This window comes from Dendrobates tinctorius, unplaced genomic scaffold (genome assembly GCF_039654945.1).
Source record: "Dendrobates tinctorius isolate UK_male_01 unplaced genomic scaffold, ASM3965494v1 ptg000129l, whole genome shotgun sequence".
Classification (NCBI taxonomy): domain Eukaryota; kingdom Metazoa; phylum Chordata; class Amphibia; order Anura; family Dendrobatidae; genus Dendrobates; species Dendrobates tinctorius.
This window is the reverse complement of record NW_027361797.1, coordinates 49,654,408-49,680,510: the sequence shown is the minus strand read 5'-3', so window position 1 is coordinate 49,680,510 and position 26,103 is coordinate 49,654,408. Positions and strand designations below refer to the sequence as shown.

Sequence of the window (26,103 nt, the reverse complement as noted above, 5' to 3'; positions counted from 1 at the left end):
TGAGAGTGGGAGCGGAGCCATATATACAAGGGAGGGAGAGTGGGAGCAGAGCCATATATACAAGGGAGGAAGAGTGGGAGCAGAGCCATATATACAAGGGAGGGAGAGTGGGAGCAGAGCCATATATACAAGGGAGGGTGGGAGCGGAGCCATATATACAAGGGAGGGAGGGTGGGAGTGGAGCCATATATACAAGGGAGGGAGGGTGGGAGTGGAGCCATGCATACAGGATGGGACAGGGGAGCCATGCATACAGGATGGGACAGGGGAGCCATGCATACGGGATGGGAGGGTGGGAGCAGAGCCATGAATACAAGGATGGGAGGATGGGAGCAGAGCCATATATACAAGGGAGGGAGAGTGGGAGCGAAGCCATATATACAAGGGAGGGAGGGTGGGAGCGGAGCCATATATACAGGGGAGGGAGAGTGGGAGCGGAGCCATATATACAGGGGAGGGAGAGTGGGAGCAGAGCCATATATACAAGGGAGGAAGAGTGGGAGCAGAGCCATATATACAAGGTAGGGAGAGTGGGAGCAGAGCCATATATACAAGGGAGGGTGGGAGCGGAGCCATATATACAAGGGAGGGAGGGTGGGAGCAGAGCCATATATACAAGGGAGGAAGAGTGGGAGCAGAGCCATATATACAAGGTAGGGAGAGTGGGAGTAGAGCCATATATACAAGGGAGGGTGGGAGCGGAGCCATATATACAAGGGAGGGAGGGTGGGAGTGGAGCCATATATACAAGGGAGGGAGGGTGGGAGCGGAGCCATATATACAGGGGAGGGAGAGTGGGAGCGGAGCCATATATACAGGGGAGGGAGAGTGGGAGCAGAGCCATATATACAGGGGAGGGAGAGTGGGAGCGGAGCCATATATACAGGGGAGGGAGAGTGGGAGCGGAGCCATATATACAAGGGAGGGAGAGTGGGAGCAGAGCCATATATACAGGGGAGTGAGAGTGGGAGCGGAGCCATATATACAAGGGAGGGAGAGTGGGAGCAGAGCCATATATACAAGGGAGGAAGAGTGGGAGCAGAGCCATATATACAAGGGAGGGAGAGTGGGAGCAGAGCCATATATACAAGGGAGGGTGGGAGCGGAGCCATATATACAAGGGAGGGAGGGTGGGAGTGGAGCCATATATACAAGGGAGGGAGGGTGGGAGCGGAGCCATGCATACAGGATGGGACAGGGGAGCCATGCATACAGGATGGGACAGGGGAGCCATGTATACGGGATGGGAGGGTGGGAGCAGAGCCATGAATACAAGGATGGGAGGATGGGAGCAGAGCCATATATACAAGGGAGGGAGAGTGGGAGCGAAGCCATATATACAAGGGAGGGAGGGTGGGAGCGGAGCCATATATACAGGGGAGGGAGAGTGGGAGCGGAGCCATATATACAGGGGAGGGAGAGTGGGAGCGGAGCCATATATACAGGAGAGGGAGAGTGGGAGCGGAGCCATATATACAAGGGAGGAAGGGTGGGAGCAGAGCCATATATACAAGGGAGGGAGGGTGGGAGCGGAGCCATATATACAGGGGAGGGAGAGTGGGAATGGAGCCATATATACAAGGGAGGGAGAGTGGGAGCGGAGCCATATATACAAGGGAGGGAGAGTGAGAGCGGAGCCATATATACAGGGGATGGAGAGTGGGAGCGGAGCCATATATACAATACAAGGGAGAATGGGAGCGGAGCCATATATACAAGGGAGGGAGAGTGGGAGCAGAGCCATATATACAAGATAGGGAGAGTGGGAGCAGAGCCATATATACAGGGGAGGGAGAGTGGGAGCAGAGCCATATATACAGGGGAGGGAGAGTGGGAGCGGAGCCATATATACAAGGGAGGGAGAGTGGGAGCAGAGCCATATATACAGGGGAGGGAGAGTGGGAGCGGAGTCATGCACACAAGGGAGGGAGAGTGGGAGCGGAGCCATATATACAGGGGAGGGAGAGTGGGAGCGGAGCCATGCATACAAGGGAGGGAGAGTGGGAGCGGAGCCATATACAGGGGAGGGAGAGTGGGAGCGGAGCCATATATATATATATATATATATATATATATATATATATATATATATATATATGGGAGGGAGAGTGGGAGCGGAGCCATACATACAGGGGATGGACAGTGGGAGCGGAGCCATATATACAGGGGAGGGAGGGTGGGAGCGGAGCCATATATGCAGGGGAGGGAGAGTTGGAGCGGAGCCATATATACAAGGGAGGGAGAGTGGGAGCAGAGCCATATATACAAGGGAGGGAGAGTGGGAGGGGAGCCATGTATACAGGATGGGACAGGGAAGCCATGTATACAGGATGGGAGAGTGGGAGCAGAGCCATGCATACAGGATGGGAGAGTGGGAGCGGAGCCATGAATGCAAGGATGGGAGAATGGGAGCAGAGCCATGTATACAAGGATGGGACAGGGGAGCCATGCATACAACAGGGGGAGCCACACATACATTTTCTGATGATTAGAAAATAATCAGCATGTACAATACTCCAGTACAATTTTTCTTAAGTGCTCAATGCTCCATTTCCTTGTAGGTTCCAATCATCATTAGCAGTGACGGTCATCAGTAGAAGTAGCCCAGTGCTCCCACTGAACCAGTGAAACAAGCCAGGTACTCCCACTCATTCAAAACCTATGGTGAGTTGAGTCACATTCTAAATGTTATAATTAAATGATAAGTATGCACTGCTAAACTACAACCTCGTCCATAGCCCCACCTCCTTATGACCAAAGCCCCGCCCCTGTCACACCTCCATCCTCTCCCTGCCGGGCCATGTCTTGCTTGAAGCCGGTCCCTGGTGCAAAAAAGGTTGGGGACCACTTTACTAGGGTATATTGCAAAAAGAAAATTACAACGTGTTCATGCATATGCTGAACATCTTAAAAAAGATCATAGAACATTTTTTAACTTTTTGAAGGAAAAATATGAGATTTAGAAAACATATTATTCCTGGTAAAATATAGTCATTCTGTTATACAGTGTTTTGTCAGTTGAGTGACATGTAAAATTATTTATTTTTTTCATCTAAATGATCCTCATTACTTACCTGCTGAGAACGGCATAAATGCATCATGTCGAACAAATTTCCCATTTTCATCCAAGAAGTGATTGGGATTGAAATCATTGGGAGTTTTCCACTGAGTCTTGTCATAGAGTACTGATGTCAGGGATGGAATAACCTCTGTACCCTGTGAACAATAAATAACCAGATATCTTTTATTTATTGCATACATTTCATTTAAAAAAAAAAAATGAGATTACTGGGTGGCTTTAGACCCCATAGCAGTACTTTTTACTAATAAGTAAACACAGACAGTACTTGAGTTTAAGGACTTTTTTTATGTATAAACTTACTTTTGGGATAAGGTAACCCCGCAAATACACATCAGTTGGAGTTGAGTGTGACAGGTTCAATGGCACAATATTGCCAAACCTTTGTATTTCATGTATTACTGCATCAGTATAAGGCATTTTCTTCCGATCTTCAGCTGTCGGCAGCTGTCCTGGTTTAATATGTGTTTTAATTTCCTCCTGTACCTTCTCTATAAAGCAAAAGAAAATATATTTTGCTACATTTTGCACTAGCACAACAATACCAATGCATTTACTTAACAGATTATAGGATGCGACTCTATGACTGAAAGCCAGAGGCTGCTGAGAGGAATAAACTTCTTTTCCTCCCAGTAGAAGAGCTTTCAGTGCAGCGGCCGGTCAGCTTTGGAGATCTATTAACCTGCAGATTAACCTTATATCTGCAGATTAATAGCATTTGTGAACATAAAAGGTTCTCTTTAAATGGAGCCGGGATCAAGCATGGGCACTGCCGCTCCATTCATTCTTTGTTGGACTGTTGGAGATTATATCTAGAATTTCAGTATACTCCTTCGTATAAGAAAGTTCTAAAGTTTGATTAGACTAAAACATGGATTTTTATTAGATATGAAAAAAGTTATTTTAGTTTAAATCTAAATGTCATACTCCACCAAAAATCACATGTCCCCTTTGTCTAGGGTGGGTGGCAGCATCGTGCTAAAACATTGGAAAATACAAAATAATAAATGCAAAAAAATATATACTAGAATTACTTTAACTTATTTGATAATTTGGGTAAAAAATAATAGTGAAACCTATTTGAAAGAACCACCCAAAATTGCACTTAAAAATTTACTTTGGAATCCTATTAACCTGCAGATTAACCTTATATCTGCAGGTTAATAGCATCTGGGAACATGACAGGTTCTCTTTAAATGGAGTGAAGATCAAGCATGGGCACTGCGGCTCCATTCATTCTCTATTGTACGGCTGGAGATTACATCAAGAATTCCTGGTATACTCCTTAATATAACAAAGTTCTAAGGCTTGAAGAGGCTAAAACGTGGATTTTTATTGGCTATGAAAAAAGGTATTTTCGGTGAAATCTAAATGTCACACTCTATCAAAAATCACATATCCCTATCTAGTGTTGGTGGTAGCATCATGCTAAAACATTAGAAAATATAAAACATGCAATAAATGCTAAAAAACGTATACTAGAATTACTTCAACTTAATTGATTTGTTTATACAAATAGTAAAATTGCATTTAAAAATTGACTTCTACAAGGTTCGGTCACCAAAAAGGCGGCCATTATACAGTATAAGGAATATGATGCAAAAGTAAAAAAATAACAGAAAATCTGGGTAAAGTGATAGCCTTCATGAAGACATGATCTGGTGGTCTTTATAGACTGTGGCTTTTCACCTACAGTTTTATGTAACTTTTAGAAATAAAGTAAGGAATTACTTTGAATCTCCGGATACTTCATCATCAATAAAAGTCCCCAGCGGATCGTTGTAGATGTAGTTTCAGTTCCAGCAGCGAAGAGATCCAGGACAGTAACAAGTAGATTTTCTTCATCAAATAATGTATGATCTTTTGTTGACTCCTAAAAGTAAAAAACACAAATATTCCCCATGTTACTTTAATCAGCTGCATCTCGGCAATTATAGCCTTCTTCTGTTTCTTATATGGTAGGCACCTTCCTGTTTTGCTTAATATTTTTTTAACCTGAAACAGGTTGTCACAGAAATGTTTTCATGACTATAGCTGTCTGAATGGGAAGTGCTAAGGCAATTTGTGATATCATTGAAGCAGGCCATATTTGACAACTAAGTGCATAAAAAAAAAACCTACTCAACAAATGAATAAACCAAATTAAATTAAAGTCCAAATTATGAAGACTTAAAAAATGTTTTATTAATTACACAATAAAAGCAAAACCAGACAAAAAAGACATAATACAATACCATAAAATGTCGTAATGTATGAAGGTAGTTACATAGTAAACACATAAGCCATAAGTAAATATAGTGATCATAAAAATTGCATCCGCAACAAAGTGCATATAATGAGCGGGTAAAGAGTATAAAAACTCAAATAAAGTGCATAGGAAATGTAATAAGATCAAAGATACCCGTGATCAATGGCTACATGCGTCTCCAGCTCCCTCCAACGTACGTTTCGCCTACCGTGGCTTTCTCAAGGAGGACCCATTGTTAGCATAGAACATGGGAGCTGTTAAAAGGCTGTTAAGCAAAGAAATTCAGCAACAGGGGACTGTGACCTACTTTCACCTCAACATGGACTCTGCTGTTCCCCTGAGGTCAATCAAGGCCGGAGAGCTACCAGAAAAAAAAAGAGGAAGGACAAAGTAGCGACATGTTCCTGCCAAGGTTGGCACTGAATTTCAGACTCTCCTTGCAAGTAGTCACTGATCATGACTGTGAAATAATAGATTGGAGCAAAAAAATAAAAACAGCAAATACGACGTAAACAGCACATAATGAGTAACTAAAGATACTGATTTACACATAATTTTTAAACACACAACTTAATATCCAGATTAACTGTTCTCTGGATGTTTCTAGTATTGTGTCTTAGAAACCACCTCACATAAAGGAAAAAAAAAAGGAGAGAAACCAGCGGCAGTTACACATTTCAAACCAAGTGGTCAAACCAGCTGGTATTCCCACATTGGAGGACAGTGCAGGGAAATACATTTCCAACTTTACCTATTCTGTCCTTATCTGGTGCCCTGTTTTGTCAAAATTCATGTTTTATTTATATGCAAATTGGGCTCACAAGTGCATCAGTGGGCGTATCATTGCACTTGCAGTCCTTGGTTCCTCCTTGATTCTTTCTGCTGGTGCCACCCCTGAGTGGAGAGCAGAGGTGACATCCGGCAGCAGAGCATGTCTCTACTGTTAATCATTCAAGAAGCAGGGGTAGAGCTGGCGCAGAGACGCAAAGAGGAGTCAAGGACTGCAAGTGCACTGATACGCCTACCACTGAACTTGTAAGTTTAATTTACATATGAATACAACATGAGTTTTTTTGTAACAGAGCATCAGGTAATGACAGCAAGGTATCTCTGAAAAAGTGTTTCCCTGCCCTTTTCTATAGTACCTCAGGTTTCTTAAGTACACTTCTGTTACGTAAGAAAAACTATGAAAAATCACAAAAGAATTTCTTACTTGTTTAACTGTAGTGTTACTTTAGGGCCTTTGTCATGAAAGTTGTGTTACTTAAAGGGTTATCAAACAGAGTATAGTTTAATCAACAGATCTTGTAATAAAAATAAGCTCCACAATTGGATCGCATTGTCGTTGGTTGCTGGGCATGCATGAATTGGCCAAATTATGTGCTAAACGTCTCTTATTATATACAGCAATAAAGAAATTCAAGTTTCATATATTTTAAGTTTACATGCTGTAGCACTACAGAGTGCAACTTTGCTTGTCATTAACATTCAAACCTACTACAAAGTACATTTTGAACCTCTTTCATAGATAGTGTGATGATACGTATATGCTTTACTGTGCCTTGTTATGCCCTCTGAATTTACCAGTATTTATTCTTCTGTAAATAAACCTGCTAATTATTTCAACACCATCTCTTGTGAGTGTGTACGGAGCATGGACAGGGGTTTCCAGAGTTAACAACTGGCAGAATAGGAAGATCCTCCTGCATCCCACTACAGCTTGCAGCAAGATTCGGGTGGAGGCACTGCACCAAGGTTACAAAAGAATTTCTGCAGTACTCAAGGTTCCTAAGAGCACAGTGGCCTCCATAATCCTTAACTGGAAGAAGTTTTGGACCACCAGAAGTCTACTTAGACCTGGCCATCCAGCCAAACTGAGCAATCGTGGGAGAAGAGCCTTGGTGAGAAAGGTAAAGAAGAACCCCAAGATCACCGTGGCTGAGCTCCAAAGATGCAGTAGGGAGATGGGAGAAAGTTCCACAAAGTCAACTATCACTGCAGCTCTCCTCCAGTCGGGCCTTTATGGCAGAGTGGCCCGACGGAAGCCTCTCCTCAGTGCCAAACATTTGAAAGCCCACATAGAGTTTGTTAAAAAAAACACATGAAGGACTCCCAGACTATGAGAAATAAGATTCTCTGGTGTAATGAGACAAAAACAGAACTTTTTGGTGATAATTCTAAGCGGTATCTGTGGAGAAAACCAGGCACTGCTCATCACCTGCCCAATACAATCCCAACAGTGAAATATGGCGGTGGCAGCATCAAGCTATTGGGGATGTTTTTCAGCTGCAGAGACAGGATGACTGGTTGCAATTGAAGGAAACATGAATTCGGCCAGGTAGAGAGATATCCTGGATGAAAAACTCTTCCAGAGTGCTCTGGACCTCAGACTTGGCCAAAGACTCACCTTCCAACAAGACAATGACCCTATGCACACAGCTAAAATAACAAAAGAGTGGCTTCAGAACAACTCTGTGACCATTCTTCACTGGCTCAGCCAGAGCCTTGACCTAAACCCAATTGAGCATCTCTGAAGAGACCTGAAAATGGCTGTCCACCAACGTTCACCATTCAACCTGACGGAACTAGAAGGGATCTGCAAGAATGGCAGAGGATCCCCAAATCCAGGTGTGAAAAGCTTGTTGCAGAATTCCCAAGACGACTCATGGCTTTACTAGCTCAAAAGGGTGCTTCTACTCAATACTGAGCATATGACCATGTGATATTTCAGTTTTTCTTTTTTAATAAATTTACAAAAATTTCTACATTTCTGTTTTTTTCAGTCTGGATGGGGTGCAGAGTGTACATTAATGAGAAAAAAATGAACTTTTTTGAATTTACCAAATGGCTGCAACGAAACAAAGAGTGAAAGATTTAAAGGGGTATGAGTACTTTCTGTACCAGCTGTACATCTAACAAAAGAGGACGGTATAGATATCTGCTGTATCCATTTTCCCAACTTAGTGTTCATTATGGATATCAATTCCATTATATCAGAACCTGGATCAGATATATATATATATATATAGACTGTAGATATATATATATATATATATATATATATATATATATATATATATATATATATTGAGAATCATGTGGGAATAGTGGATGAGGGCACGTATATCTCGCCCAGATACCTTTCCTATGTGGCCTAGTCTGGTCAGTATCTCACCTGGTTACTAATGAATAATGGAAGGGCGGATAAAAAAGGATGCCAGGTGGGTGTGTGAGTGTCTCAGCCTGGGAACACAGAGAGCTTGTCTGTGTGAGAGATACATGTGAGTGAAAGCAGTGCCCACTGCATCTGTTGTATTGGCTGGACGGGAGAAGCCCGCCAGTTGGTAGCTAGGTTGTATTTTGTTTAGTTAGTGCCGGACAGGCAAGGATTTGTTTTAAGTTTTTTTTCTTTATGCATTGCTTTCACCTTTAATAAACCTGACCCAGTGTCAGTTATACCTGGTCCCCGGCTGTGCGCCTGAGTTTCATGCTGAACGCACGTGACCTTTGACCCCAGCAAAGGCGATCCCGGAGTGTTTTATCACATTGTGATGGAGGACGCGGGCATCACGTGGGAAGCATGAGCATGGAGGACGTGGTGAAAGCGCTGGTACAGTCCACCGCCGTCCAGCAAGAAGCTAATCGGGTGATGATGGCCCAGCTGAAGGAGTTGATGGACATGACAGCTACCGATCGTTCGCTTCTCCAGCAGGTGGCGCAGCGTCTGGCAAGCTTACCTGAGGTTAACCTGGAAGCCGAGTCAAGAGTGATTCACGCGAGTCGGTACTGGCAGAAGATGACGACCGAAGAGGACGTCGAGGCATACCTGACCACGTTTGAACGGACGGCGGTGCGAGAAAAATGGCCGAAGGCACGATGGGCTGGCCTGATTGCCCCGTTTCTTTTCGGTGAGGCCCAAAAGGCTTATTATGACTTAGAACCTGAAGCCGCGCAGGACTTTGACAAACTGAAAGCCGAGATCTTGGCCCGGCTGGGAGTGATGACCGCTGTCCGTACACAGAGAGTGCATCAATGGACTTATCAGCCAGACAAACCACCGCGGTCACAGATGTTCGACCTGATCCACGTGACGAAGAAGTGGCTACAACCCGAGGTGTTGACAGTGCCAGAGATAATCCAGAGAGTTGTCATGGACAAGTACCTGAGAGCTCTACCGCCAGCCCTGAGGAAGTGGGTAAGCCATGGAAATCCTACGACGGCAGATCAACTGGTGGATCTGGTTGAACGTTACTCCATGGCGGAAGGACTCCGAGACGACGCTACCCCACCTCGTTCTTCATCATCTCCACGTGGAACCGGTAAGACTGTTCCAGGGAGTAGGGGAGAAGGAAAAATCCCTAAGACAGTGGGGGAGGAAAACGGGACTGCCCGCACTGCAAGGCCGAGAGTAACGAACTATGGTCTAAGCAAGGGGCCCGTTAGGTGTTTCCGCTGCCAAGAGATGGGACACATTGCTGTGAACTGTTCGGTCACTACTGAACCCATGCAGTGCGACGTCACAGACTCTAAAAACCGCATGTCTATGGTTGCACGGGTAGTGAGTGTGAATGCTGGTCAGAAGGATGTGGAAAAACACTTGTGTGATTTAACTATTCATGGAAAAAATGTGGTGGCATTGTTAGACTCGGGTAGTGTGGGGACTCTGGTGAAGGCCAGTCTGGTGTCAGCCCGACTGGACCATCAGACAAATTTTCTGTAACGTGTGTGCATGGAGACACCTGCTCATACCTCACCACGGTCATATGCATTACTACTTCCTATGGGTCTGTGCAACATAAAGTGGGACTCGTCCCTGCGTTATTGCATGATGTTATCTTGGGCCAGGATTTTCCCCACTTCTGGCAATTGTGGGAGAATCAGTTGATACCCCAGGGTAAAAGTGTACATGATTCTTCTCCCAGGGCGCGTGTGGGTCCCGAACCCCTGGAAGAGGTCTCCCCGGAAGACTCGGGGGAAGAGTCTGCTGGAAATGACCTGCAGTTCCCGTTTTCAGTCATGGCGGGTGATACGGAGGAGACCGGGGAAGAGGAGGAGGCCGACAGCCGCCCACCTCCCCGTTTGCCGGATTTGGAAGTTCAGAAAGATGCCTTCCAAAGCGAGCAAATCAAGGATCCTACCCTTTCTCAGGCTAGGACAAATGTAAAAGTGATAAATGGGGTACCCGTAGAACCTGGCTCTAGGCTGGCATATCCTTACATGGTCCTGGAGAATGATTTACTCTATCAGATAGAGAAAAAGGGGGAAGACACGGTGCAACTATTAGTCGTGCAAAAACCCTACCGGCGGCAGGTGCTGGACCTGGCCCACGGACATGTGATGGGAGGTCACCTGGGAGTCCAGAAAACCACCGAAAGGATATTACACTGTTTTGTTTGGCCAGGCATGCATCACGATATTCGTGTATATTGTGAGTCTTGTCCTGACTGCCAAGCCACTGCGCCTAAGCCCCGGTTCTGTAGCCCTTTGGTACCCCTACCTATTATTAAGGTCCTGTTTGAGAGGATTGGGATGGATTTAGTTGGCCCCTTCCACGGTCTGCACGTGGACACCAACATATCCTGGTCATCTTGAATTATGCCACTCGTTACCCGGAGGCCATCCCTTTGCGTAACACGGCCACCAAGACGTTTGCCAAGGAACTGGTGCATGTGTTTAGTTGGGTCGGTATACCAAAACAGATACTCACCGACCAGGGTACCCCCTTTATGTCCAGGGTAATCAAGAAGCTCTGCCGGTTGTTACAAATCGAACCGTTACGCACATCCGTGTATCACCCTCAAACAGACGGGTTGGTCGAACGGTTCAATAAAACTCTGAAGCAGATGCTGAGAAAGGTGATAGACAAGGATGGGAAGAACTGGGACTATTTACTTCCGTATTTGCTTTTTGCCATCAGGGAAGTACCCCAGTCTTCCACGGGATTCTCGCCTTTCGAGTTATTGTACGTCCGACGTCTTCGCGGACTGTTAGACGTCGCAAAAGAAACCTGGGAGGGTCAGGTCACTCTGTTTAAAACGGTGATAGATCACGTATCCCAAATGCAGGACCGGATTGCGGCTGTTATGCCTATCGTCAGAGAACACATGATGCAGGCTCAAGGAGCCCAAAAAAGAATCTATGATAGGGGTGCCAAGATCCATACGTTTGCACCCGGGGATAGGGTGTTGATCCTGGTTCCCACGGTGGACAGTAAGTTCCTAGCAAAGTGGCAGAACCCCTTTGAGATAAAGGAAAGAGTTGGTGAAGTAAACTACAAAGTATACCAGGCAGGTAAACGGAAACCTGAACAGGTTTATCATGTAAATCTGATAAAACCCTGGAAAGATCGGTCTGCCTTGTCAGCGGACCTGGCCCGTCCCGTCTGCTCGCATACCATACCAGAGGTACGGGTTGCAGAGACTCTCGGAGCGGCAAAAGACTGAGGTCAGGCAGTTTCTACTTCACAACCCAAAGTTTTTCTCAGAAAAACCCGGGCAGACTACGCTAATGAAACATGACATTGTAACGGAACCTGGTGTCACAGTTCACGTGAAACCCTACAGAATTCAGGAAGCGCGCCGTGAAGCCATTTCCCGAGAAGTGAAGGCAATGATAGAGTTAGGTGTCATTGAGGAATCGCACAGTGCTTGGTCCAGCCCGATTGTGTTAATTCCTAAACCGGACGGCACCATCCGGTTCTGCAATGACTTCAGGAAACTGAATGTGGTCTCAAAATTTGATGCCTACCCTATGCCCCGGGTCAACGAGTTAATAGATCGGTTAGGAAAAGCCTGGTATATTACGACCCTAGATCTAACAAAGGGGTATTGACAGATCCCTCTGGCGGAGGCCGCCAGAGAAAAGACGGCATTTGCTACGCCGGAAAGTTTATTTCAGTATGTGTATATGCCGTTTGGACTGCACGGGGCACCGGCGACCTTCCAGAGACTGATGGATCGAGTCCTGAGGCCACATATGCAGTACACTTCGGCCTATTTGGATGACATTGTCATTTACAGCTTGGACTGGGAGACTCATCTTCAGAAAGTACAAGCTGTGATTGACGACCTGTGGGAGGCAGGTCTAACCGCAAACCCCAGGAAATGTCATATCGGGCTAGAAGAAGCCCGGTAAATGGGGTATGTAATTGGGAGGGGTATTGTTAAACCCCAGCTCCATAAGATTCAGGTGGTTCAGGACTGGCCGCAACCTGTCAACAAGAAGCAGGTGCAAGCCTTCCTGGGGATCGCCGGTTCATACCCAATTTTGCATCCATCGCTACCCCCCTGACGAATCTTACAAAAGGGAAAGACTCCATCATGATTAAATGGAGTTTAGCGGCTGAAGAAGCCTTCCATAGCCTAAAACGGGCACTTTGCTCTCAACCTGTACTGGTGACTCCGGACTTCTGCAGCGAGTTTGTGGTACAAACGGATGCCTCTGATACCGGTATCGGGGCCGTACTCTCACAAGTGAGGGACGGAGTGGAACACCCAGTCCTCTATCTCAGCAGGAAGCTGAATAAACATGAGCAAAGGTATGCAGTCGTAGAAAAAGAGTGCCTAGCCATTAAGTGGGCTCTAGAGGCCCTCAAATATTACCTGGTGGACCGAAAGTTCAGGCTGATCACTGACCATGCCCCTCTCAAGTGGATGCACTTGCACAAGGAACGGAATAGCCGGGTGACCCGGTGGTTCCTTGCCCTGCAGGCCTACACTTTTACGGTGGAGCACCGCCCAGGGGCACAGATGGGGCATGCAGATGCCCTGTCCCGAGTGCACTGTTTGGCGGGTGTCATTGCTCGACCGGAGTGGTCTGAGCAGAGGGGGGGATATGTGAGAATCATGTGGGAATAGTTGATGAGGGCAGGTATATCTCGCCCAGATACCTTTCCCATGTGGCCTAGTCTGGTCAGTATCTCACCTGGTTACTAATGAATAATGGGAGGGCGGATATAAAAGGATGCCAGGTGGGTGTGTGAGTGTCTCAGCCTGGGAACATAGAGAGCTTGCCTGTGTGAGAGACACACGTGAGTGAAAGCAGTGCCCACTGCATCTGTGGTTTGGTTGGACGGGAGAAGCCCGCCAGTTAGTAGCTAGGTTGTACTTTGTTTAGTTAGTGCCGGACAGGCAAGGAATTGTTTTACGTTTTTTTTCTTTATGCATTGCTTTCACCTTTAATAAACCTGACCCAGTGTCAGTTATACCCGGACTCCGGCTGTGCGCCTGAGTTTCATGCTGAACGCACGTGACCTTTGAACCCAGCAAAGGCGATCCCGGAGTGTTTTATCACAATATATACACATATATATATATATATATATACACACATATACACAATATATATATATATATATATATATATATATATATATATAAAATATATATATAGCTTTGTCGCCATAAAAGGAGGGAGGCCCGGACACATTTCGTGCACAGGGGACCCATGCTGTCAGTGTCCGCTCCTGGGAGTAGTAGTGCAACATTTACCAGCTTACTTTTTCATTCAGCCACAAGGTCACATGTTGCCTAAAACCAACCGTGACAAAATAGATATTAAAATCCTCAGATGTTCCCAAAATAATTCTTATCACACCCTTTTGACTACATAAATGAAAATGAAGGTAACATATTAACGCACCTGTTCCTGTTTTAGAAGATATGCATCGATAAATCCTGTGATGTCATTTGCATCAAAATCCGATCGTCGATTCATCGAACAATAGGAAATAAAATTCTTCAGATCTTGTATGTTCTGCTGTACTTTCTTATGTAGACCAAGGAGTGGTCCGAGGAAGGGATAATAGTTATACAGCTGTGGAAATCAACAATTCCTCTTTAGCTTTTCTTGCAACAAAAAGTACAGACCAGTTCAATAATGGTGCAAAATGGAAGCTGTTCGACCAGTCAGCGGTGCTCCAACCTACATCAATAGGAGCCTAGGATAGAACCCAGCCAAGTGTATTCGTTGAAATGGGCCCCGTTCAGTTTTTTTTTCTATATAAGTTTTGTCAGTTTAGTGGATCCAATTTGTATTCCATTTTTGGTCATTGTGGATGTTTTTTGTCAACCATTCATGTGTGTTGTCCATTTTTCTCATAAGAGAAAAAAAGAACAGATTCAGGTTTCATAAGTTTCTACCATCATTAGTCAGTTAAAAAAGGACAGTGCGCAAATTCACTGAAATGGATAAGTTTTATTCGCAAATTGGATCAAAATCAGATATAACTTTGGGTATGTGATAAAGGTCATAGACTATAATAGGTATGTGTTCTATCTGCAAATAAAACAAGCAAATAAAAAAAACACAAAACATATACAGTATGCAAAGCTTTTGTAAATGGGACCTAAGTTGGTATGTTCTCCTTGTAGGTTTGCCTGAGTTTCCTCTAGGGCAGTGTTTCTCAACTCGAGTCCTCAAGACCCACCAACAGGTCATGTTTTCAGGATTTCCTTAGTATTGCACAGGTGATGGAATTAATGATTGAGCAGGTGTTGAAATCACCTGTGCAATTCTAAGGATATCCTGAAAACTTGAACTGTTGGTGGGTCTTGAGGACTGGAGTTGAGAAACACTGCTCTAGGGTTTCTACTTTCTTTCCATACTCTAAAAACCATACGGGTAGGCTCATTGGTCCTAGTGTGTATGTGAATGAGAAACAGATTTAGGTTGTGAACCTCATTGGGAACAAGAACTGATAAGAGAAATTGCAGTCTTTGAGGAGCGCTGTAGAATATTACGGTATTTTTACGCCCCAATGGGCAAAGTGGCCAGTTCCCATAAACTCCCTATTATGTTCATCTTGTACCAACTGTATATATCTGGTGAATGTCTGAAAAGGACTGGTCTGCTCCAGTACAGTAAACCATTAAATTTGAGAAAGGGGAAACAGAATACTAATTGGATATTATACATGAATTGTAAGGAAACATTTTAGGGATCTAGGTTTGTGCATCATCATCTATTATACAGGGCACTTTTATTTCATAAATGAAACAACAGGAGGGTATTGGGTGAGAACGAAGAGATAAGTTTGGGTCCATTTGCCTGAGTTCATGATTGCACTACAATTAGTCCTAAAGGTGACCCTGAAACTACTCTTCTGAGAATTCACTAAAAAGGTTAGATATAAGATCTGAAGGATTTCTTACCAGCACTGCGGGTGTACCGGCCAGTTTGGCATTTTCATCTAGCATTTTGATTAATTTTTGAAACATTGGGTCATCATACTCAAACCTTTTCCCAAAGATAATAGAGCAGATTACATTGGAAACTGCACTGTTTATCAGCATGTGAGTATCGAATGGTTTTCCTAAAATAATAAAAATATATATACAATAAAATATTCGAATAAAAAACCTAAATAATATTACAAAATTACTCAATGTTAAAGGTCATTTGTAACCCTAGATTAAAACTACCTTGAGTAATGACAGTAGATCACTAAAACAACAACACTGTGGCGTACCCGCTACTATATGTGAATGTGGATTTGCAAAACCCCTCTGAATAACATTTTAGTTTAACTATGTTGCAGATTGACAATGTGGATTCTGTAGACCGGGTTGTAGAAAGCAACAGACAAGAAGTTAAGAGTATATGAAAGCTATGCCATAAATGTGAATGATGTATCTTACCATTGTGAGATCTAAAACTTTCTATAAGGGGCATTAATTCATCTTGAATTCTGGCTTCCACACTTTTCTTCCCCATTCCAAAGTCTCGAAGTGTTGATATCGTGAATCTCCTCATGGATTTCCATGTCTCTCCATTAGCAAATATTATACCTAAAATATAGTTAAATATGAAAAACTTTGGTAAGTATTAATTAATCATACTGAATAGATAATAGCAATCCAGCAAGTGGTTTTTTTAGTAAGATGAAGTAGTTTAATTCTGTGACTTAAAAACTGGATTAAAAAGAAAAGCACAGATAAGAAAATGCATATAAATTGACAATTGAAGTTGCCATACACAATAATAATTAAACTAATAATGAGAAAGAAGAAAATTATGCAAAATTAAGAGGAAAGAAGAATAGTATAATAAGAAAGAAAAATGTGATGGTTACAAAAAAAAAAGAAATCTAAATAGAAGGAAACAAAACAGGAAAATAAAGAATTAAGAAAATTATGATAAAGATGAAGGAAAAAAAAGTAGAAGAAGCTGATGAATGAGGAAGAAGAAATGGAAGAAGAAAAGTAAAATGAAGATGATAATGATAAAGGATGGAGAAGAAAAAGGTGAAGGAAGCATGGGCAGACATACCGCATGTGCAGCTAGAGCGGCTGCATCGGGGCCCGGAGGTGGAAGGGGGTCCCTGGAGGGGGCTAATAATGAGAGCAATCTGGACTGTTTCTCCGGCCCCGAGGCTCTGGGGGGCCCTGGCCAGATTGCCCCCATGTGCGGTGAGCAGGGAGCAATCCCTGCAGCTCTGCTGCCTATAGAAGAAAATGGCAGCAGAGTGGAGCTGCAGGGATCCGTCCTGCTTCCCGCTCGCACTTCCTGTCACAGTCGCGTGGCTGGATGACATCATCATTCGTGAGGCTGTGCCAGAGAGAGGAGGCTGCTGGCGACAGTGATGCTGCGGCTGTGGCAAACATGCCAAGAGGTGAGTGGTGCTCTGTGTGAGTGAGTGTGTGTGTATGTGTATGCATGCGTGTGTATAGTTGAATAGTGCTGTCTGTGAGTGTGTGTGCGCTGCAGCTGCCGGGTGTGCAGAGAGGTGAGTGATGCTCTAACTTTGTGTATGTGTGCAGAGGTGAGCAGTGATTGTGTGTGTGTAGGTGGAGGAGAGGGCAATGATGGGGGATGGTGGAAAGGGCAATGATGGTGGTGGAGGTGGAGGCAATTATGGGGGTGGTAAAGGATTAGGCAATGATGGATGTGGTTGAATGGGCAATGATGGGGTGGTGGGGGAGAAGGCAATGATAGAGGTGGTGGAAAGAGCAATGATGGGGTGTGTTGTGAGTTCATTTTCCCCTTCACCAATGAGGTCTGATGAACTCCCTCTTCTGGTGAAGGAAGGTAGTGGGGCTGATTACCAAGCACCTGAGCAGGCTGATTATGACTGGGTGACGGGAATTGCTGACAGGATGTAAGGCAGCCGACGCCCTTCTGCCTTGCTGGTGATTTCTCTGAGGGATTCTAGGAGACCAGTCTGATTCCTGCTCCTCAAAAGCTAAGTTTTCTGCTCTGCTTTTTGCATTTGTGTTTTGGTTTTGTTTTGCCTTGTTTTTCTGGATTTCTACCATTCCCTGCTGGGGTGAGCTGAATTCCTTTTTGCTCTGTCTTCAGAAAATACCTGAGTACTGATTTAGTCTTTTTGAAGCCTAGCGTCTTCAGGGCTTTTTTCCAATCAGTCTGTTGGCTCTTGTTTTGATAGGGTTTTTGCGGATTGCAGACAGCAGCTTTTCTATCCTGTCCTATTTAGTTAGCTTGGGCCCCATCATTTGCTCAGCCTATCTTTCTATCTGTGTTAGTGTTTTTTCATCTTGCTTCACCGTCATTATATGTTGGGGCTGCCTATTGCTTTGGGGTCTGCTCTGGGGCAGTTTAGATTTCCCTTTCTGTCTTTAGGCTATTTAGTTCTCCGGCTGTGATCGAGGGGTCTAGGGCACCGTAGGAACCCCCCACGGCTACTGCTAGTTGTTGTTGATAGGTTCAGGGGTCTGCAATCCGATGGCTGCCAACTTCTCTGGTTTTCTGGACTTAGCTAGTATTTCTGTTTTTGCCTCCTACGGTGACTCATTCATAACAGAATCACCAGCCATACCGCAGATCCTAGGGTACTCAATAGCAGGAAAGAATTGTTAAAAAAAAAAAGTGTGTATATTTTTTCCTCTATATCTCTGAGGCCGTAGGGGGAATTTTTTTTTTCTCTCAATGGAGATAAAGCAATTGTCTGATCGTGTGGAGCAGCTCGCTGCGGAAGTGCGGGGAATTTCCGCCTACCTTGCTCATTCACATGCTGCTGAACCAAAGATCCCTACTCGTGATGTGTTTTTTGGGGATCGGTCTAAATTTTTGAATTTCAAAAATAATTGTACATTATTTTTTGCCTTGAAGCCTAACTCGTCAGGGAGCTCCGTGCAGCAGGTTAAAATTGTCATCTCATTGCTGCGTGGCGATCCCCAGGATTGGGCGTTTTCTTTGAAACCAGATGATCCTATTCTGACTAATGTGAATGCATTTTTTCAAGCCTTGGGGTTGTTGTATGACGAACCTAATGCTATTGATCAGGCTGAAAAGACCCTGTTGGCATTGAGCCAGGGTCGAGATTCTGCAGAATTGTACTGTCAAAAATTCCGAAAGTGGGCGGTCCTTACTACCTGGAATGATAATGCCTTGGCAGCTCTCTTTCGGAAGGGTTTGTCAGAAGCCATAAATGATACTATGGTGGGATTTCCTGTTCCCTCTGGTCTTGACGATTCTGTCATTAGTCATTCAGGTTGATTGGCGTTTACGTGAACGCAGTACTGCACGAGAGGTGTTGCCACCTGTTGAACAAGTGTCTGAACCTATGCAATGTGATAGAGTTTTGTCCAGGGAGCAACGTCAGGAGTTCAGAAGGCGTAATAAGCTGTGTTTTTTTGTGGAGATGCCTCGCATATTATTTCTGTCTGTCCTAAACGAGAGAAACGCTTTGCACACACGTTTTCTGTGGGTGGTGTTCAACCCAAGTTTCTTCTGGCAATTACTCTGATCTGCTCCCTGTCCACATTTTCCGCCAAGGCTTTTGTGGATTCGGGAGCAGCACTGAATCTAATGGACTTGGATTTTGCTAAACGTTGTGGATTTCCTATGACACCTCTGAGGACGCCTATCCCTTTGAGGGGGATTGATGCTACTCCTTTGGCGAAAAATAAACCTCAGTTTTGGACCCAGGTGGTAATGCGGGTCGCCCCAGACATCAAGAAAATTGCAGATTTTTGGTGTTGCATAATTTGCATGATACCATTGTTCTGGGGTTTCCCTGGTTGCAAATTCATAATCCAGTTGTCGGTGTGCCCTTAGTGAGGCTCCGGTTTTTTCCACCTCTCCTCAGTCGCATGATGTTCCTGACTATTTGGCGGACTTTTATGATGTATTTAGTGAGAATGAGTATGCGTCTTTGCCTCCTCATGGGAGTTATGACTGTGTAATTGAACTGAGCCCGGGGTGTAAATTTCCCAAGGGTCGGCTCTTCAATTTATCTGTACCCGAGCACAAGGCTATGCGATCCTATATTAAGGAGGTGTTGGAGAAGGGTCATATTAGACCATCCTCTTCACCCTTAGGTGCTGGGTTTTTTTCATGGCCAAAAAGGATGGATCATTAAGACCTTGTATTGATTATCGTGCCCTCAACAAAATTACTATTAAATATCAGTATCCGTTACCCCTGATTTCGGATCTATTCTCCAGAGTTAAAGGTGCTTGCTGGTTTACCAAGCTTGACCTCAGGGGGGCGTATAATCTTATCCGCATTAAGCATGGGGATGAATGGAAGACGGCGTTTAATACTCCGGAGGGACATTTTGAGTACCTGGTGATGCCTTTTGGGCTCACTAATGCCCCTTCTGTCTTCCAGTGCTTCATGAACGACATTTTCCGAGACTTTGTGGATAAATTTTTGATTATCTATCTGGATGATATTTTGATCTTCTCCAAGGATTGTGATTCTCATGTGGAACATGTTCGGACTGTGTCCCGGATCTTGAGGGAGAATTCCCTGTATGTCAAAGGATCGAAATGACTTTTTGGGGTACAGAGGATTTCATTTTTGGGATTTATTTTGTCTCCGTCAACTATTGAAATGGACCCGGCCAAGGTACGGGCCATTTATGATTGGGTTCAGCCCACTTCTTTGAAGGCCCTCCAGAAGTTTTTGGGTTTTGCTAATTTTTATCGGAAATTTATAGCAAAATTTTCTAGTATTACCAAGCCATTGACTGATCTGACTAAGAAGGGTGCTGATGTGTTGAATTGGTCTCCGGAGGCTGTTTCTTCCTTTCAGGAGCTGAAGCGAAGTTTCACTTCTTCCCCGGTTTTGCGGCAACCTGATGTCTCACTCCCGTTCCAGGTAGAGGTGGACGCTTCTGAGATTGGTGCAGGAGCCGTTTTGTCCCAAAAGGATCCTGTAACATCTAAAATGAATCCCTGTGCTTTCTTTTCCCGAATGTTCTCCCCATCTGAACGTAACTATGACGTGGGGAATCGGGAACTGTTAGCCATCAAATAGGCATTTGAGGAGTGGAGACATTGGTTGGAGGGAGCTAAACATCAAGTCGTGGTCCTCACTGACCACAAGAATTTGATTTACCTGGAGTGGGCCAAACGCTTGAACCCTAGACAGGCTAGGTGGGCCTTGTTTTTTACACGTTTTGATTTTGTGGTCTCTTTTCTTCCTGGCACTATGAATGTCAAGGCTGACGCTCTCTCTAGGAGCTTCTTTGCTGATTCTCCTGTGGTGACCAAGCCTGCTACCATCTTAGGCGAAGGGGTAGTTCTTTCTGCCATCTCGCCCGATTTGAGACGTGCTCTGGAAGAGTTCCAGGAGGACAAACCTGAGCGTTGTCCCAGTGGAAAGTTGTATGTTCCTGACCAGTGGAAGAGAGTGATGTCTGAAGTTCATTGCTCTGCTTTGGCTGGTCATCCAGGTATTTTTGGTACTAGAGATCTGGTGAGTCGGTCTTTTTGGTGGCCCGCCTTGTCTCGTGATGTCAGGAATTTTGTGCAGTCCTGTGGGACTTGCTCCCGGTCTAAATCTTGTTCTCGCTCTAGTGGGTTGTTGATGCCTTTGCCGGTCCCCAGGAGGCCATGGACCCATATTTCAATGGATTTCATCTCTGATATGCCTGTCTCTCAGAGAATGACTGTTATTTGGGTGATTTGTGATAGGTTCTCTAAGATGGTTCATCTTGTACCACTCCCTAAGTTGCCATCTTCCTCAGAGTTGGTGCCCTTGTTTTTGCAACAGGTGGTTCGCTTGCACGGGATTCCTGAGAACATTGTATCTGACAGAGGAGTTCAGTTTGTGTCTAGATTTTGGAGGACTTTCTGTTCCAAGCTGGGAATTCAGTTGTCCTTCTCCTCTGCTTTTCACCCTCAGACCAATGGGCAGACGGAGAGAACAAACCAGACCTTGGAGTCATATTTGAGATGTTTTATTTCCGCTGATCAGGATGATTGGGTTTCATTTTTGCCCTTGGCCGAATTTGCTTTAAATAATAGAGCTAGTTCTGCCACTTTGATGTCACCTTTTTTTTTGTAACTTTGGGTTTCATCCTCGATTTTCTTCAGGGCAGGTGGAGCCTTCTGCCTGCCCAAGTGTTGACACTGTGGTGGAGAGAATGCACCAGATCTGGGACCAAGTGGTGGATAAGTTCTCTCTCTCCCAGGAAAAGGCCCAACGGTTTTCCAACCGACATAGGACCATTGGTCCCCAGTTTAAGGTTGGTGATATGGTTTGGTTATCATCAAAAAATATCGCTATGAAGGTGGCTTCTCCTAAGTTTAAGCCTAGATTTATTGGACCTTACAAGATTTTGGAGATTATTAATCCGGTCTCTTTTCGGTTGGCTCTTCCTGTCACATTTAAAATCCATAATGTGTTTCATAAGTCCTTGTTGAAGAGGTTTGTTGAACCAGTAGTTCCTGGGGTGGCACCTCCGGACCCTGTATTGGTTGAAGGTAACATGGAATATGAGGTAGAGAAGATACTGGATTCCCATCTGGCTAGACAGAGACTCCAGTATTTGGTTAAGTGGAAGGGTTATGGTCAGGAGGAGAATTCCTGGGTCTCTGCCTCTGATATTCATGCCAAAAGATTGGTGCGTGCCTTTCATTGGGCTCACCCTTATCACCCTGGTGGCGTGGATGAGGGTTCGGTGACCCCTCCTCAAGGGGGAGGTACTGTTGTGAGTTCATTTTCCCCTTCCCCATTGAGGTCTGATGAACTCCCTCTTCTGGTGAAGGAAAGTAGTGAGGCTGATTACCAAGCACCTGAGCAGGATGATGATGACTGGGTGACGGGAATTGCTGACTGGATATAAAGCAGCCGACGCCCTTCTGCCTTGCTGGTGATTTCTCTGAGGGATTCTAGGACACCAGTCTGATTCCTGCTCCTCAAAAGCTAAGTTTTCTGCTCTGCTTTTTGCATTTGTGTTTTGTTTTGCCTTGTTTTTCTGGATTTCTGCCATTCCCTGCTGGGGTGAGCTGAATTCCTTTTTGCTCTGTCTTCAGAAAATACCTGAGTACTGATTTAGTCTTTTTGAAGCCTAGCGTCTTCAGGGCTTTTTTCCGATCAGTCTGTTGGCTCTTGTTTTGATAGGGTTTTTGCGGATTGCAGACAGCAGCTTTTCTATCCTGTCCTATTTAGTTAGCTTGGGCCCCATCATTTGCTCAGCCTATCTTGCTTCACCGTCATTATATGTTGGGGGCTGCCTATTGCTTTGGGGTCTGCTCTGGGGAAGTTTAGATTTCCCTTTCTGTCTTTAGGCTATTTAGTTCTCCGGCTGTGATCAAGGGGCACCGTAGGAACCCCCCACGGCTACTGCTAGTTGTTGTTGATAGGTTCAGGGGTCTGCAATCTGATAGCTGCCAACTTCTCTGGTTTTCTGGACTTAGCTAGTATTTCTATTTTTGCCTCCTACGGTGACTCAGTCATAACAGGGTGGTACGGGAGAAAGCAATGATGGAGGTGATGAAAAGGACAATGATTGGGTGGTGGAGAGCACAATTATGGGAGTGGTGGGAGAGAACAATGATTGGGTTGGTGGAAAGGAAATGATGAAGGTGGTGAAGAGGGCAATGTTGGTGGTGGGGGAGGAGGCAATGATGGAGGTGGTTTAATGGGCAATGATAGGGTGGATGAGGAACATGCAGTGATGTAGGTGAAGGAAAGAGCAATGATGGGGGTGGTGGGGGAGAAGGCAATGATGGTGGTAGAAAGAGCAATGATGGGGTGGTGGGGGAGAAGGCAATGATGGTGGTGGTAGTAAGGGCAATGATGGGGTGGTGGGCGAGAAGGCAATGATAGAGGTGGTGGAAAGGGCAATGATGGGGTGGTGGGGAGAAGGCAATGATGGTGGTGGTGTAAAGGGCAATGATGGGGGTAGTGGGGGAGAAGGCAATGATGGAGGTGGAAAGGGCAATGATGGGGGTGGTGCAGGAGAAGGCAATGATGGAGGTGGTGGAAAGGACAATGATGGGGTAGTGGGGAGAACAATGATGGGGTGGGGAGAGTATGATGATGAAAGTGGTGGGGAAGAACAATGATTGGGGTGCTGGAGAGGGCAATGATGGCAGTGGTGGGGGAGAAGGCATTGAGAGAGGTGGTGGAAAGGGCATTGATGTGGTGGTAGGGGAGAAGGCAATGATGGAGGTGATGGAGAGGATAATGATGGGATGCTGGGGAGGGCAATTATGGAAGTGGTGGGGGAGAACAATGATTGGGGTGGTGGAGAGGAAATGATGGGGGTGATGGGGAGGGCAATGATGGGGTGGTGGAGATTGAAGTTATGGGGATGGGGAGAGGACAATGATGGGATTGGGGGAGAACAATGGGATGTTGGAGAGTGCAATGATGGAGGTGGTGGGGGAGAACAATGATTGGGGTGGTGGAGAGGACAGTGATGGAGGTGGTGGAGCGGGCAATATTGGGTGGATTGGGATGGGAATAAGGGGGACTTATAATGGACTTATGAACAGGAGGAGGGGGAGAAGGACATAAGATATAAGATATGGATGTGAAATGAATTGGTTAGTGGAGGAGGCTGCTAAGCCTCTGATAGCGTTCTCCCCCATCTCACAATTCATTGTGATGCTGTCGGGGACTTAAAATTTATTGGGGAGAGGAGGTGATAAGGTGCATAGGACATTTTATAATGAACTGAAGGGTGAGAGAAGACTCTTTCAGGGACTTGTAATAAAATGGGAGGTGGCAGAGAATGCTCAGTACCTGATAATGTCTTCTCCCACCCCAAATTTGTTATGATGCTATAAAGGACTTATAATGAATGGGGGGGCACAGGACAGGGAATAAGGCTATGTGCACCCGTTCAAGATTTGCAGGAGAAAATTCTGCTGCATATCCTGATGTGTTGGCAGGAAGGACGCTGCGCAAAATACATTTATTTTTTGCCAATGTTTTTACCAAGCTTTTGTTATGTTTTTCCCCTAATAGTATGGGTGACATAAGCTGCAAGAATTGACATTATGCAGATTTAAATTTTCTGCAAATCTGCAAGGAAAAAATAAGCAGCGTGTACTTGAGACTTCAGGGATCTCAATCACTTTTCCTGTACTGTAAAATCTTGCATATATTCCATGTGCACATAGCCTTACAGGTAATTGAATAGAGTCACAGACACAATAATTTATATTATTGGGTGGCATGGATTAAAGTTAATTGGGGACACAGTGCTGCTTAACACTTTATATTTTTAATGTTGGGGTACATACAGTATCTGTATTGAGGGGAGAGACACAAGTATATATACAATATAAGTGACCTTGTTAATTTCAGGGCTGCGATGATCATTGTGACAAGACGAGTCATGGCCGGGAGATGTCGACATGAAGGTCTGACCAAATGGAGAAGAAACAGCAGAAAGCGGCTCTAATCAGACGAGATGTCAGCGGTAAGTGCCTGGATATTATTCTGTATCTGTTCTGTGTGACTTGGAGTAATAATGTTATCTGTAATATCCCTTTTTCTACATTCTCATATTTGTGTGAAATGTCTGTGTGCTTCCAAATTTTTTTATCTGACTGTACATGGACTCAGTTTTTATAGGTCCATCCAACATAGATGAAAATCACAGATCAAAGAATGTTTTGTTCTGATCCGATTTGAAGGATCAGCATACGGCATGCTCAATGCGTCTGTAAAAGCGCCCAGCACACCGACAAGGCACGCGGATACAGGAATGTAGCCTTATTATTAATAGCACAATCCCTTAGTGTATAGTGTACTCACTTATTATGTATAACACAGTCCTTTAGTATATAGTGTACTCACTTATTAAGTATAACACAGTCCCTTATTATATAGTGTACTCACTTATTATGTATAGCACAGTCCCTTAGTATAGAGTGTACTCACTTATGTATAGCACAGTCCCTTTGTATATCGTGTACTCACTTATTATGTATAGCGCTGTCCTTAGTTACATAGTTTCCTCTTTTATTATGTATAACATTGTCTGTTATTACGTACCATCCTCTCTAGTTATATATGGTGCCGTTCCTAATTATATAGCTTCCTTTGCTGTAAAGTACAGTACTGTCTCTTACATAGTCTATTCTTGTTATTCACAGCACCCTCTTTTATTACATAGTCATCTCTTTTAGATATAAAATGACTGCTGATGGAGCAGCCGGTGACCAGACGACCAGTCCATCAGCTCCTCCATTAGAAAAGAAGCTTTACAGTGGTACATCAGCCGTCATTGCATTATATGTGTAACAAGAGAGGATGGTATGTAAGAAAGACAGGGCTCTATATAATGCGATATGTAAGGGACAGAGGTGTACATAACAAGAGCGGGCACTGTGTAATAAGAGATGGCAATATGCATACCATATATACTTGAGTATGTCAACCCGAGTATAAGCCGAGGCACCTAATTTTGCCATGAAAAATTGGGAAAACTTATTGACTCGAGTATAAGCCGAGTATGCATTGTAGCCTCATCTCTAACCTGGTATGCATGGCTCCCCATCCCTGTCCTTGTATGGATGGCTCCCGGTCCCCATCCTTGTACGCAGGTCTCCCCGTCCCCATATGCATG

The 26,103-nt window shown here is 44.6% G+C and overlaps 1 protein-coding gene across 1 annotated transcript in view; it reads right to left on the bottom strand.

Annotated features, from left to right (window-relative positions):
* LOC141047804 (cytochrome P450 2K1-like) overlaps positions 1-26,103 on the bottom strand; it is a 53,977-nt gene that overhangs the window by 14,165 nt on the left and 13,709 nt on the right. Inside the window, exons 3-8 of the mRNA XM_073543121.1 lie at positions 15,965-16,114; positions 15,479-15,639; positions 13,968-14,141; positions 4,811-4,952; positions 3,383-3,570; positions 3,075-3,216 (exon numbers count right to left, since the gene is read on the bottom strand). Coding sequence (XP_073399222.1) covers positions 3,075-3,216; positions 3,383-3,570; positions 4,811-4,952; positions 13,968-14,141; positions 15,479-15,639; positions 15,965-16,114 — 957 coding nt within the window. The remainder of the gene's footprint in view (positions 1-3,074; positions 3,217-3,382; positions 3,571-4,810; positions 4,953-13,967; positions 14,142-15,478; positions 15,640-15,964; positions 16,115-26,103) is intronic.